The 15,006-nt window shown below is 40.7% G+C and overlaps 1 protein-coding gene across 1 annotated transcript; it reads left to right on the plus strand.

Moving 5' to 3' along the window:
- Positions 1-1,949: 1,949 nt before the first annotated feature.
- On the plus strand, positions 1,950-15,006 carry ezra (ezrin a; the record flags this gene model as incomplete). The annotated part of the gene is made up of 13 exons (XM_083792698.1): positions 1,950-1,961; positions 4,116-4,199; positions 6,207-6,302; positions 6,461-6,735; positions 7,320-7,403; positions 7,916-8,062; positions 8,912-9,008; positions 9,402-9,565; positions 10,612-10,742; positions 12,230-12,390; positions 12,688-12,780; positions 12,979-13,245; positions 14,842-15,006. 13 exons carry the CDS (start codon positions 1,950-1,952, stop codon positions 15,004-15,006), a joined length of 1,776 nt encoding a protein of 591 aa, XP_083648824.1.

The raw sequence follows: 15,006 nt of genomic DNA on the forward strand, positions 1-15,006 counted from the left end.
CCTTTATGTTTGTAATTAAGTTGACAACTGTACTCAAATGCTCTGAATGTGTAAACATCCCAAAGCACTCTGTTTATGGTTCTTTTGTTATGTGTATGTTTGTGTATATAAATATCATTAATACATTGTCTTTTTATTCAAAGATAATTAGAAGTAATATCTGAGCACAACAATGTGTCAGAATACAGGGGCTATATTAATCTTTTTTTTTTTTTTTTTTATCTTTTTTTTTTTTTTTTTTTTTTTACAGTTCGTAAATCTCTTATGTCATCCAAATCAAGTGTCAGTTGCAGTAGTTAATAATACTTATGTTATGTTATGGAACATTTTCTTAATCTATTTTCTTGACCTACCCTGTTGTTGGTTGACTGGGGGTTCATTCCATGCCGCTTTCTTTCAATCTTGCACATTTTATGTCGCTCCGGATGAACACGTCTGCTAAATGCCAAATCATAATGTACATAATGTACTTACGGTAATTTTTCCTATGGTTACAATGGTGCAGAAAATATTGACTCTTTACATAAGTAAATACTGACAAAAGGACGTGGTCATGTGACACAGTTGCTGTACAACAGAATAGATAAATCTATCCGTTACTCTATATTTTACAACACAAACAGGCAGGATATATTCTAAAATTGGATATTGGAAACAGTATACCTCCACTATAAAGCAGGTATCACATGAAAAATATATACTAGTTCCTTGTCAGTGCTAACTCTTACAGTTGGTTCTAGGGAAAGCACAGACAAGACAACCACTTGTCTCCTCTGACACGTGTGATGTGAAGACCAAAACTTTTCTCCTGAGGAAGTAAATAGTAATGCATGCAGAGGTACATGATATTCCTCCTAGATCCACACCCTGCTGAACAGGCACCGGCCCTGTCCAATCTGTAGTAGTCGCTATATTGTATGGACAGAGTTCACCCTCCCTGGACTTTTAATAACAGTTTAAATATATTCTGTTCCAAAATTATGTCAGGTTGTATACTTATGTCAAATATAATATACTAGAGCAGTGCTTGTGGGGCTTCTACAGCGGTGCCCGTTGGGCACTGGCCTACTTGGAACGATGCAAGTAGGAAATGAATGCCCCACCCTTATATGTCTGTGTCCCTTTTATGCCCAAACAGTATATGGAGTTCTTTGTCAGGCAAATATGGAGTATATGCAGACGTCAGAATGTTGTCAAAAAAGGCCAGCTCCATATATGGACTGGGCAGGGGCCCTGTCCAGAGCCCGGTCAGAGGCCTTTTTGGGGTGGTTCCGGACAACCGTGGGTCCGACCGACTCGACACCGGCCACTGCACCCCTTGCGGTGGCGTTTGAACTCGGTTCTCAAGTTATGTGGATTACACACAGACAGAGACTTGGTGCATTTATAGATAGATAGAAGATAGATATATTTCCATTATTATTATTATTATTGTTGTATTATACAACAGGACAGTGCAGCAAATACAACAGATGCGGACAAATATACATATGTATAGTATATCAGTCTATATAAACATCAAGTTGTTGATTCCAATGTGCAGTCAGGCAATAATCACCAAATAGGATACATAAATAGAACCTCGAGGCTATATAGCCCAACATGCTCCGATCAAAGTTCACAACAGTTAAGTCACAGTCACAGGTGAACATTTATGGGTGGAAGCATTCGTCCACCCAAGCCTATACCTGTCCAGAGGAACTGGATGTGTAATGGAGGTGAGGCCGGAAGATGCCCTGTTAAGTCACACCTACCACCGACAGTGTTAGAGTCATCTACAGCGGAGTTCAAAGGTCAGAAGCCCTACCCTTGAGTGTGCCGGTGGGAGTTGTGCAGGAGCTGCAGTGTTCTTTATCAGCTTTCCGCCAGGGGGAAGGCCACTGCACTCTCAGTCAGGTTCGGGAACGGTGTTCTTTTTGGTTGGAGCTGGTGTAACATTCGGAGTCAAGATGCCCAAAACGGTAAGATGTTCTCATTTTGAAGATGTTTAAGTTTAAGGTAACCGAATGTGTTATAACAATGTTTCTTACTTATGTGAATGTTAAACTTGGCGCACTGATAAACAGAATTCTGAGTGAATTTATGCTCAAAAGAAATCGTCTTGTATTGTGACTGAAATATACAGTATGTGGACAGCACATTTTCCTAATTGACTGAATAATAGCCTATTTATTAATAGCTATTGTTAATATTTCAGCGAGATTTTACCATACTTTATTTTAGTTGCTTATGTTATTAAGTAGCTGTCTTCTAGATTCTTTCATTCTCAAACTTGTGAATCAGAGAGATCTGGCCTTCCGGGAATGTATTCATTAACCAAACTCAGTTTGACCTATACCCCTCACATTCATGACGATGTCATACTTACTTCATGGTAAGAATTAGGTTGTGTTGGCTGTGTGTGTTTGCATTTTACTTGTGAATTGCCTGAATGGCCTTCCCAAACAGCTCATAAATTCATGGTTTAACCTTTTTACTCAAATTGACTTTATTCACATTCTCTTTTGATTGTGCATATATGGCAATTGTAATTAATTCTGTTACCTTTCCCCACATCAGTTAAGGGAGAGCCCAAAAGAAAATAATATTTGCTGTTAGAATATCCACAATAGGAATTCTTGAAATGTGGCATAGTATAGTCTTTAGAAAACCTTGGTGATAAGAGACCCTGCAACTATACCCTCTATATGAGCACCTAGAACAGGCCTCTTATCGGCATTCCAAGGAGAAAGCAACCCACACAGGGGTCATTCTTGATACGGACACCTGACTCCGTTTTTCTGACATTTCTGTGGCATGAGAAACAACTCACATTTATGAGTAATGTGGACACATTAATGACAGAAATAATGTTTGTATGAACGATTGAAGTGTTTGATGTGTGCAATTGTTAGGCCCTTGTTTAAAGAGGTGGATAAAGATATCACTTGTATAAAAGTGAATGTGAAGCAGCAATATCACTGAATCCTGCCAGTACACATTTGGATAACTGTTTTGATAAAGGAAATACTCCAACTCATTGAGTTTTTAAAAATTCAAAGGAACAGTGGTTACTAGTAAAAAGGAATGCATTATCAAGATCTGAAACTTTAAGAGTGAAAGATAGTATATTGTGCAAATGATCATGAGGGTGGAAACAGTTGGAAAGTAAGACTGTGGTCTTTATAAATGGATATTGGTTTTGTGACCTAAGTTTCAGTGAGTTTATCTTTATAGCTCCCGGGGCGTGCTCTAGTGTAAGTTCATAAAAAGATTGTGTAACTCTGTTACTGGTCAATGCTGTTTCAGAGCTGTCAAAGGGTCATTGCACACTTTGTGCAATTGTTGTACAGTATCTCCAATTGTGATTCATTTTTTCCATTCAACAAAGTTACAATGACTAAAGTGACCATCATACTAAATCGCTAAAGTAGCTTACATAATGACGTTAGACATTGTTAGCTTTGTAAACTATGTTTGCTATTGAACAAACAAAAAATAATAGACTAATAGTAATTAGTGTGATTTGCTCGTGTTGTGATATCTGATCTTAGTCACAAGCATCTTGGCAAGCACTGACTATTTGGATATTTTAATCTCCATTTGAGCAACCTTGTAGTACTTCACAAGGGTAGTCCAAAGTCTAGTGAGATAGCAAGCAATTATGGTTTATGAACAATCCACTTCACAGTTCTGAATTAAAGGTATAGTTCAACTGTAAGTAATATGTGTGAAGAGTGTTTTGAAGGACAATGTGTCCAAGTAAAGAAGACCATTCCAGATCCCATGATGACCTTTCTCTTTGGGTAATAAATATATATGTATATATATATATGGGTCATAGAAACGATATAAACCGCAGTATCTTTGAGGGCCCCTGTCATCCAACTACCCTTGGCTTAGAATCTCCCTAACTGTCCAACCCTATTTATAGTCTTCAGGTACTGTATATAATGTCATTTAACAAGCCAAAAGAACACATGATATGAAATACACCATTTTATCTTTTGAACTAGCACAATTGCTAAATGCTTGGATCACAGGACACAGGTAGATGAGACAGTAGCGTACTAACAGAGGGCCTCAGCCATATCTCATGACTAAACAAGAATTTGTAACGACCCTTTCTGCTGCAGGTCAATGTTCGGGTCACCACCATGGATGCAGAGCTGGAGTTTTCTTTCCACCCAAACACTACAGGAAAGCAGCTCTTTGACCAGGTTAGTGTGCTGTAGCTTTCAGACCAGTTTTGTAATGCAAGGGTACAGTTAAGTACTGCCCTTGAGCAAGGTTGTTAATCCACACTTGAGTTGAGCTGTGTTTGTACTGTGAAGCTAAAGACTAGTTTATACTTTGTTGTATGATGGTGTCACTCACCAAAAAAAGCTGATCTACAAGCTTACAACATATCACAGCATATAAACTAGTAAGACACCCTGAGGGTGAGAAACGACCTCGCCCTAAAGGGTGAGGTTGCGCTAGCTTCTTAATACGGCACAGTTGAGAAGCAGGAGTAAAACTATTAATCTGGTGTCAGTGAGGTCAGATTTAGAGTTGCTGGCTGGCTCCATATATGCAGATCTAGTATGTCAAACCATGTATGGTTATCCAGGGTTTGATGAGGTCAGTGTTGTGATCTTCATATATGGAGATCCAGGTGATGATAGTCAGCTCCACATATGGAGATCCATGTGTTGTACCAACTTGGTTCATTTGCAAGTGTGACTCGCGTCACGGCAACCACACCGGTTATCATGAGACTGTCACAATATGGCAATATATATTGACATTCCCATAGGCCTATATTTCTCCTGTTTTTCATTGACCAAAATGCACAATGAAAAACAGGTATGGCCAGGGTTCATGGCCATATATGTCTTGAGTGTAGAGGGTTTGATGATGTCAGATCGACATTGTCGTGATCTTCATATATGGAGACGGCCATATATGGAGCTTTGTCAGGAGCTGGCCTAATGGACTGACCACCTTCAGGAGCATGTCACGAGGTGTCGTGATCTTCATATATGAAGACAGCCATATATGGAGTGTGTCACGAGGCGTGATGGACTAACAACCATATATGGAGGTGTGAGCGACAGACGGGTTTTGCAGGTTTTCATAGTAATCTGCGGCCTACGGTCGCAATAAACTCTATTAATTAAAGTAGCAGGTGTGAGTATTTATGGCATTGATGTAGAAGACCCTCCATGTTCATATAATATAACTATCTTTCAGTGGATAAATAAAGATTAACAGAATGAGTGTACCGGCATTTGAGGGCATGCAGAGCTACACAGAGCTACAACCACATCTGGAGTATAGGTACTTGGGAAATTGAATAATGTAGGCTCCGATGTAGCCTGACAGTGTTACATACTTTCCAATATAACATGGTCAAATATGTGACTCTACTGGCTCGCAGACTGATACTGTTGAATTGGAAACGAGCACAGGTTCCCACTCACACTACACTTATGAAAGATGTTATGCACTACTTCAATTGGAAAAGATAAAGTTTGAATTGAGAGGGAGTGAAGATAGATTTTACCAGACATGGCAACCCTTCATTGATCATTTCAATAGGTGCACGCTAACCCCTCCTACACAATAGATAACATAATAGAAAATTGGAAAGAAAAGAAAAGAAAAAAAAGGAACTGAGTTTTTTTTTTTTCTTTATTTTCTTTTCTCATTTACAAAGAAATGTCTGTAATTCAGTTAATTTACAACAACGTGTTTGTTTGAGAGCAAGAGTGTCTGTCCTGTTGTCTTTGTTTTGTTTGTCTGTTCACATTTGTCATTGTTTAACTGTTTTTTGGTGTTTATCACATTTATATATATTTTTTATTATGTATTGTATGTGGAATTTACATTACCTGTCATTATCTTTCATTTGATATAACTGAATAACTCATTATCATTGTCCCAAAAAAAAGAAAAAAAGGAAAAAAAGAAAAAAAGGTGTCAGCAGTAGACAGTATTGGAACTGACAGAATCCAATCCGATACCATTCTATGTAGTTTACCAAATGATTTGGCTCAAGTATATCTGCACAAATTATGCCAAGACATTAAGACAATATCTGAAACATTTAATGTACTTGAATTAACTTCTTTCAACTCAGCGTCATATAATAAAGTATTATATAGGGATTAAGTTATGGTGTTTCTGATGCTCATTCCGCCTGTTGTTACAGTACACCTTGCATTTTCTCTGGTCTCCCCAAGGTTGTGAGAACCATCGGCCTGCGAGAAGTCTGGTACTTTGGACTGCAGTTCGTGGACAGCAAAGGATTTTTCACATGGCTGAAATTTGACAAAAAGGTCTGTATACATGTATTGCTTCAGCATTTCATACTGTAAGCTCTTTTGAGTTCAGTAAAATAAAATAGATATACCTTATGATAATACATGTTACTGTGGTCTATTCTGCTGTATTCTTCTCACAATATCACTTGACTACATCTCTATCCTCTCCTCAGGTCACTGCCCAGGAGGTGAGGAAGGAGAACCCCCTCCAGTTCAAGTTCCGGGCTAAGTTCTACCCGGAGGAAGCGTCAGATGAACTGATCCAGGACATCACCCAGAGGCTGTTTTTCCTGCAGGTGAAAGAAGACATCTTGTCAGATGAAATCTACTGTCCTCCTGAGACCGCCGTGCTACTGGCCTCCTACTCTATTCAGGCCAAGTTAGGGGACTTCACTAAATCTGTGCACCAGTCTGGCTACCTGACATCTGAGCGCCTACTGCCCAAGAGGTGAAATTGATCTTGATGTTTTGTGTGTGTGTGTGTGTGTGTGTGTGTGTGTGTGTGTGTGTGTGTGTGTGTGTGTGTGTGTGTGTGTGTGTGTGTGTGTGTGTGTGTGTGTGTGTGTGTGTGTGTGTGTGTGTGTGTGTGTGTGTGTGTGTGTGTGTGTGTGCGTGCATGCGTGCGTGCGTGCGTGTGCGCGCGGGTAATGTATGCATTGGGTTTTATTACAGTAGCTCCTCACAACTCAAACAAGATAATCTTAGTTTCTCCCAACCAGTCAGGGAATTTCAGAGTGAAGTTCCAATCTGAAGGCTGCTATGTTAGCCTCAGGGCTATATTCTGTGTATACATAGTGCTGTAGTCAGATATCTACAGTTGGTTTCTGGCCACTGAGTGGCCCCTTGATGGCCGCCACTCTATTATTCATTCTCCAATGTATTACGTGAAACTCATTCACATGTTGCAAGAAAGAACCCAAGACATTCTGTAAGTCACAACAATGTACTGTATGTGTTCGAGTTAGCACTATGTATACATAGACGGTTTACATTTTGACCAAATGGTTACTGATAAGCTTTCTGTCACATCAGAGTGCTGGACCAACACAAGATGTCCAAGGACCAATGGGAGGAGAGGATACAAGTTTGGCATGAGGAGCACAGAGCAATGCTGAAGTGAGTCAACACCAGTTTACACACAAACTCAGGGTTGCTGTAATGCATTAGGTTATAATATTACTTTCATGAGTAATTAAGTCATATTAATCCATTACTTTTGCAAATTGGGTAATATTATTATTATTACTACGTCATGTTGTAACATTACTTTCAGAAACAGTTTTGCAGGACCACATTGGAAACTTAAATAGGTTTAAGTTATATTGTGTTCTTTAACCAAAATCAAATCAAAGCATTACTTGGTAATGTATTATATTACGTTCTGACGTAATTTGATGATGATTTTAATGATGATGGTAGTGAAATGCATTGATTGAATGATGATTCACTCATTCACTCAATATCAACAACAAATCATTTTCCATTTCCTTTCTTTCATGGCACAGCGATCAGGTAATCTCACATGCAATATCATACATTTCAAGTTGACTACAAAGGTAAATAAATGATAGAACATAGCTTTTGTTTCTCTTTCACTTTTGACTCATCTTTGTTGTTCTTCTGAACAGGGAAGATGCTGTGTTGGAGTACCTGAAGATATCCCAGGATCTGGAGATGTATGGCGTGAACTACTTTGAGATTAAGAACAAGAAGGGCACAGACCTGTGGCTGGGAGTAGATGCTCTTGGACTTAACATCTATGAAAAGGACGACAGGTAATTCAACGACTCAGTGTCCCAGTTTCTAACAAATGGGACGTTTGGTTTGGCCCTGCACTTGAAATGTTGTTTGGTCAATGCTGACCTAGCCGATGCGAACAAAAATAAAAGCCTGGCTACCAAGGCTAATGCTGACCCATGTAATATGACTCATCCACTTTCACTCTCCTCTTATTCTTTCTTTCTCTATCTCTCATAAACAGTAAACACACACACAGATACTCACACTTACTGTCTCTTTTCATTGCATTATATCAAATTGATACTGTATAAGGAGTTTATAAATTATAGCATATTATTTATGCAAATATTATTATATTTGTGATATTCTGTTAATGACCTCATATATGTATTGAGATTGATACCTGAAGCCCTGTAGACGAGACAAGGCCAACAGTCTGGGAGTCAATCTGAGTCATTGACCCCTGCAGTACTACTCTCCAAATAACTATCACTTGTATGCTATCATGTTTGACCGCAAACATGACTGTTGTTTTTAAGGGGCCATTGACCTAATTCTTCTGAATCCACCACAACAGAGGGGTGCTTCATTCATTCCCTGCCGTTGTTGTATAATGTGCACCAGTACATGCTGTGCATCCTACTAAGCTGTCAGGTTATCTCAGGCTATGCAGCCAAATTTATTGTAACTGGTAAAAGAAAAAAGAGAGTGCCTCTTTTTATTCTCATTTTATTTGTACTATCCACTTTTTAGATGTCAATGACTTCATCCTCCAAGGTCTGTTACAGCATGAGAATGCTAAAGTGTGTTTCATTCTTTCTGAATGAATGTCCTGTTCACTGTCAAATGACTCTGTCTGTTCTGTCTTCCCTACTTGTTTGCAGACTCACTCCAAAGATTGGATTTCCCTGGAGTGAAATTAGAAACATTTCTTTCAATGACAAGAAATTCATCATCAAGCCCATAGATAAGAAAGCTCCTGTAAGTGCTTCATGACAATGGTATCCTTCCCTTTGAGGAATGTTCAGATGAAAGTTTATTTTGTCTTTAAAAACATCTTAAAATAATTGTTTGTGAAATGTAAACATTCAAGGTTGCGTAAGATGTTTGACACAATCAATACATTTTTTATTATACAATTGCATTGACATTGACTGTCCAGCAAAAGGCCAAAAGAATCAACTATAAAGAACACACATTTTTTAAGACATGTTTTAGTAGTCACATATTTTCTCTCAAATATATCTTTGGGCTTTTTTACTATTGCAAAACAAATCATATTTAATAATAATAACTTAAATGAGCAGTGAAAGTCTCCACACAGGACACCACAAAACTGTTGTCACAAAACAATTGCCATTGTGTACTTTTCAGGATTTTATATTCTTAGCACCTCGTCTGAGAGTTAACAAGGGCATCCTGGCGCTGTGCATGGGCAACCATGAGCTGTACATGCGGCGTCGCAAGAATGACAGCATTGAGGTGCAGCAAATGAAGACCCAGGCCAGAGAGGAGAAGCAGCTGAAGCAGATGGAGAGGTGAGATGCCATTATTGGAACGCATACGTTCCACACGTGTGTGTGTGTGTGTGTGTGTCCGTCCATCCGTCCGTCTGTCTGTGTACAGCTAATCCCCGGCACCGTTAACCCGGGCGATGCAAAACTTTGCACACACACTCCCTGGATGCTAACAATGAACCTCTGCCCCAAAGTTTCCAGAACGGCCTGTTATAGTGCCACCAGGAGGCCGACTTTTGAAAAAACATTTTTTTTTATATTACTCCTCCAGATTCTGTCCAAACATCCCGCAAATCGTTACACACTATCTCTATAGTCATGTGTTCAAGACGGATCTTTACGATATTTCACATTCCACTTTAATTGGCTAGTATTGGCTTTCAAAGTTTGCAGGATTGGCCCGTTTTGAACAAAAAGCCTCAAATCATGAACGCAGCGTGCAATTTGCGTGAAATCGTTTAAAGACTTTCCTACTAGGCTGAGGAATATATCCCACGCTTTTCACATTGGCCTGTTATAGCGCCAGCAACAGGTGGATTTTTCCAAAACACATTTTTGGAACAAAATGCCTCAAATCGGCCCAGGCCGTAGCGTAACGGTCTGGGCACCGGACTGGTAATCCAGTCGCAGTGTGCCGCGGGTTCGACTCCCGGACCCGACACGGCCTTTACTGCATGTCATCCCCCCATCTCTCTCCCGTTTCCTGTCAGCCTACTGTCTGTCCCTTCAAAAATCAATAAAAAGGCGTAAGCCGCAAAAAAATATCTTAAAAAAAAAAAAAAAAAAAATGCCTCAAATCATCCAATTGCCATTCAAGGCATAAGAAGAAATGGCACCCTTTTCACATTGACAACCAGGAGGCCACAACCTGACCTGCCCTGCATGGTGGAGACCTGTGCCCAGAGGGGCACTTTATCTAGTTTAAAACTGAGTTTTTATGGCTGAATATGTTGAATGTGTATCTATGACTATGCATGAATCCCTATTTGTCCATCTGTCTGTTTATGTCTGTCATTCTAATAGATAAAAAAGAAAAAAATGCCTATTGCTTTTGTCATATTGTTCAGGGCTCAGCTGGAGAGTGAGAAGAAGAAGAGAGAGGCCATAGAGAAAGAGAAGTCGGAGATGGAGACAGAGAAGCAGGAGTTGATGATGAGGCTCTTAAAGTTTGAAGCATCAACCAAGAAAGCAGAGAGAGGTAAATGCCTAATTTATAGGCTACATAATGCCTAATCTTTTCACCATCATGACACGGTAAAAATGAGGCTCAAGAAGTCATTCCATTGCTTAAGTAGCTAAACATTTGGAGCATCAACTACACAGTTTCCTGTTTGCTCATAAATTGAGTATAAATGTCTAAAAACAAAAACAGCATTGTTTTGGAGTTACATTCTAAGAGCTTGAGACTGACTTTAACAGCTGTATTATATTACAATTATTCTTAGTGGTATTGTAGAAAAGGATTTTTTTTAATTCTAGATTTAGAGCGCCCCAAAATGATTCCATGGTTTTGTCGTTTAGTAAGTAAGTTTAGTATATTAAGTAATATACTAATGCTTAACAATCATCAAGCATTTTGGTCTCCTGTCCAAAATGCAAGAATACATTTCTGAGATGCAGTCTTGCCATTACCATTATTTATTATAAATTAATAATCATCCTCATAATGCTTGATCTTGAGTACTCAAGAATCATTTGCTGCCCCCTACTGTTAAAGAAATACCACTCCCAAAAATAAATGTTCTTGATGAATTACTGTGCCTGAAACAACTGAAGACCTACAGTTATGTCGCCCCCCCCTCCACATGACTTCATGGAGAACAGGGAGTCCAAACAGGATTTGCAAAGAGTGGTTTATCTTTGTCTCTTTGATCTCACTGTTCTTCATGAACACACGTGGAAGAACAAGTCTTGTTGCATTGAGGTTACTTGTATCTAATGAGTTTGGTAATACGTGGCTGTGGACATTGTTATAATTTATGATATTGAGCGATTGAATAAAACATATGACTATGTGAAAGGGGAAAAGCTACAAATGGATGGAGATAGAGAATTACTTTTGATGGGATTGGCCACACTGGGACTGCAGTCAAATCAAAACCCATTGCTATTTGATGTTGATTTGCCACTGAAAATGTAACGGATGTAGCTTTTCTCAAGCTACCAACTACATAGTGAATAATGTCTAGTAAAAATGATTATTCTGAAAGTAGTGAAGCACTGACGTTTAGCTGCCCACAAGCTGGGAAAGTTACATTTACTTAACTATATAATTTCACAAGAGCAATGTTGGTGTAACTAAGTCATTCACTTTCCTTGTACAAAACATAGATTTTATCAGCTGTAGACTGATGCACAGACCTGAAACATCTTTGTCATATCTCTATGTTTCACTGATTGACTTGACTTGAAAAATGTTATCTAACACCACCATGTAACACAAATAAATCATAAATCACTTATTTTGCTGTTTACGTTAGGGCCAGCACAGCAGGATATATATCTGTTTGCGTATTACGCAAGTGCACAATGATACACACACAAGATGCCAGTATATATATATACCTCCTTATGCAGTGACTGTGGCTTGAGCACTAAAGTAGTTGGCCATACGTTTTGTGCCTTGTGTCGCCTCAAATGTGAACGCAGCATAACGTTGATCTTCATCTGCATTGCTTACTTTAGACCTACAGGAACAGCTGGAACGGTCCCTGAAGTTGGAGGAGGAGAGGAGTAGGGTGGAGGAGGAGGCAAGTCGACTGGAAGCTGAGAGGTTAGAGGCCATCGTAGCCAAGGAGGAGCTGGCCAGACAGGCTGAAGACCAACTCAAGGGTCGGGAACTGCTGGTGGGTAAAGTAGTAGTAGTATTGCTGCAGTGCACTGGCAACCATGAGTTATGGAAACGGTTAATACGGAAGTAGTGTTTTAGCGACTTGAGAGTTTGAGTATATGTCTGAATCTGAGTTCATGTTCTAGTAATGGTCATACAAAATAAACGCCACAACACAATACATACTGTGTAGCTTAACCATTAACCGTCACTGCAGGCCTTTGGCTAGGGACATAATGAAGTGTCGGAAAAAACAAGGTTGCTAAGTTAAACAGGGCTGTGTGGTGACATGGTTTTCTTCTCACTCCCCCAGGCGGCAGAGCTGGCCGAGTACAGTGCCAGGATCGCTGAGCTTGAGGAGGACAAGCGAAGGAAGGAGGAAGAGGCTGAGTCATGGCACAACAAAGTGAGTTTCTTACAACACAGCAGCTGAGCGTGAACAATGGGAAGAGTCCTTGAAATGCATGTATAACTGCATTATAGCCCTCCGCTTACCATATTTAGCACAGTAGCTGGTGATGTTTGACAATTGTATTTATAGTTTAGTCTAAATAGAAATGTTCCCGTCAATGTGACATCTGCACCTCTCTGTCCTACTCCCAAGGCACTGGAGGTGCAGGAGGACCTGGAGAAGACGAAAGAGGAGCTGACCATGGTGATGACTTCCCCGGCACCCACCGCCACTCCTCCTGCCAGCGCCTCGTCCTCCTCAGACAGCGAGAGCGACCATGAGGAACACAGCGAGGAGCACAGTGAGGAGAACAGCACCTACAGCGCCGAGCTGCCGTCGCAGGGCATCGACGACCACCGCCAAGAGGAGGAGCGCGTCACGGAGGCCGAAAAGAATAAACGTTTGCAGAAACAACTGAAGGTCAGTACCAGCAGTCAGCCTATAGGGATATATAGGTGGTTCCCTAAACTATTACTATTTAGATCGATGCTGTAAATACTGAGAATTAGCACTCATGATTTTACAGTGTAGTTATATAATTTTTTTAGATCTTTTTTCTCTCTCTTGTAGACAGTATATTACATTGAGAGTGCTCAGGTGTGACAGGGGTAAAGAACCTGTCCACCATGTGGAGTCTTGGAGTTTGAATCCATCAGGTTGCATCTCTGGCTGTCTGTATAAACACAATTGCTTGTGTTCAGGGTAGGGAATCCTGGTGGTGAGGGGAGTCTTTGTTGCTGCACTAGTAGTCTCGCATAGCCAGACCTTTAGGCTGGCTATGCAGCACTACTATGAGACTATACTGCACCAGTTGGGGCGGCTGTGGCTCAGGAGGTAGAGAAGGTCGTCCAATGATCCGTGGGTCGGCAGTTTGAATCCCGGCTCCTTCTGTCTACATGTCGAAGTGTCCCTGGGCAAGACACTGAACCCCACATTGCCTCTAGTGGTAGCCACCATTGGTGTGTGAATGTGGGAAGTGAGGACGCTGGCGTCGACTGTTCGCTGCTTCACGTCCCAATGTATGAATGAATGGACCAAAGTGCATTAGTGCATAAAGCATAAAGTGCTTTGAGTAAGCACTCTGTGCATAGAAAAGCTCTATAAAATGCAATTCATTATTATTAGTCACTCCTACAGGCTGTGAAGGCGCCTGTCAGCAGGGGGTGTTAAACGGGAGGATTAGGACGAAGGCACTGAGTCCTCCCAGTGGGGGCTCCTCACTGACAGGTGAACCAGTGGGGTACAGCAGTGACTAACGCAGAAATGTGTGGGGAGGGTTAGGGGCATGGATCTCTAACTTCCATCGTTTCCGATCAGCCGGGCACCGGTCTAGTAATAATGACTAAATTAGGGGGGAAAGGGTCAAAAAAAGTATGTTGACAGATGCCTGGTTGTTATCCTAATAGTAATTATTAGTTCCTCAGGTGACCACCATCATCAAGCAATGCTGTAAAATGTGGTCTCACTTCCTTCCTGGACTACAAGTGACACCTTTCTAGCTCCACAATACTAATGCTGATAATATAAAGAAGATTAAGTACGAATTTAACTAGCCACTGCCGACCTTAGCACACACATTCAACAGATGGTGATGATGTTAAATGGTAAATGGTGCATTTATATAGCGCCTTTATCCAAGGCGCTTTACAGAGATTGTGCATTACATTCACCCATTCACACACACATTCATACACCGATGGCAGCGGAAACCATGCAAGGCACCAACTAGCTCATCGGGAGCAATTAGGGGTTCAGTGTCTTGCTCAAGGACACTTCGACAGTAACTCTGGGGGAGCCCAGGTTCGAACTGGCAACCTTGCGGTTCCCATCCAGGTACTCTACCCCTGAGCCACCGCCGCCGCTGTTGAATATAATCTTACTTTTGTGACTTTATGTGTCACTTTGGTGACTTTGTGTTTAACCTCATTTGAATCTTGACAGCACCCTGCATAATATGTGCTCAGTGGAGTCAGTTAGTTTGCTCACCCTTAATTAAACACTCTTCACTTCCCACAGGACCTGAGCACAGAGCTGGGCCAAGCCAGAGACGATAACATGAAGACAAAGAACGACCTGCTACACACGGAGAATGTCCGTGCAGGTCGTGACAAATACAAGACCCTGAAGCGGATCCGCATGGGCAACACCAAGCAGAGGGTGGATGAGTTTGAGGCCTTGTAA

The sequence above is a fragment of the Protomyctophum parallelum genome (assembly GCF_964188405.1).
Source record: "Protomyctophum parallelum genome assembly, chromosome: 20".
Taxonomy (NCBI): domain Eukaryota; kingdom Metazoa; phylum Chordata; class Actinopteri; order Myctophiformes; family Myctophidae; genus Protomyctophum; species Protomyctophum parallelum.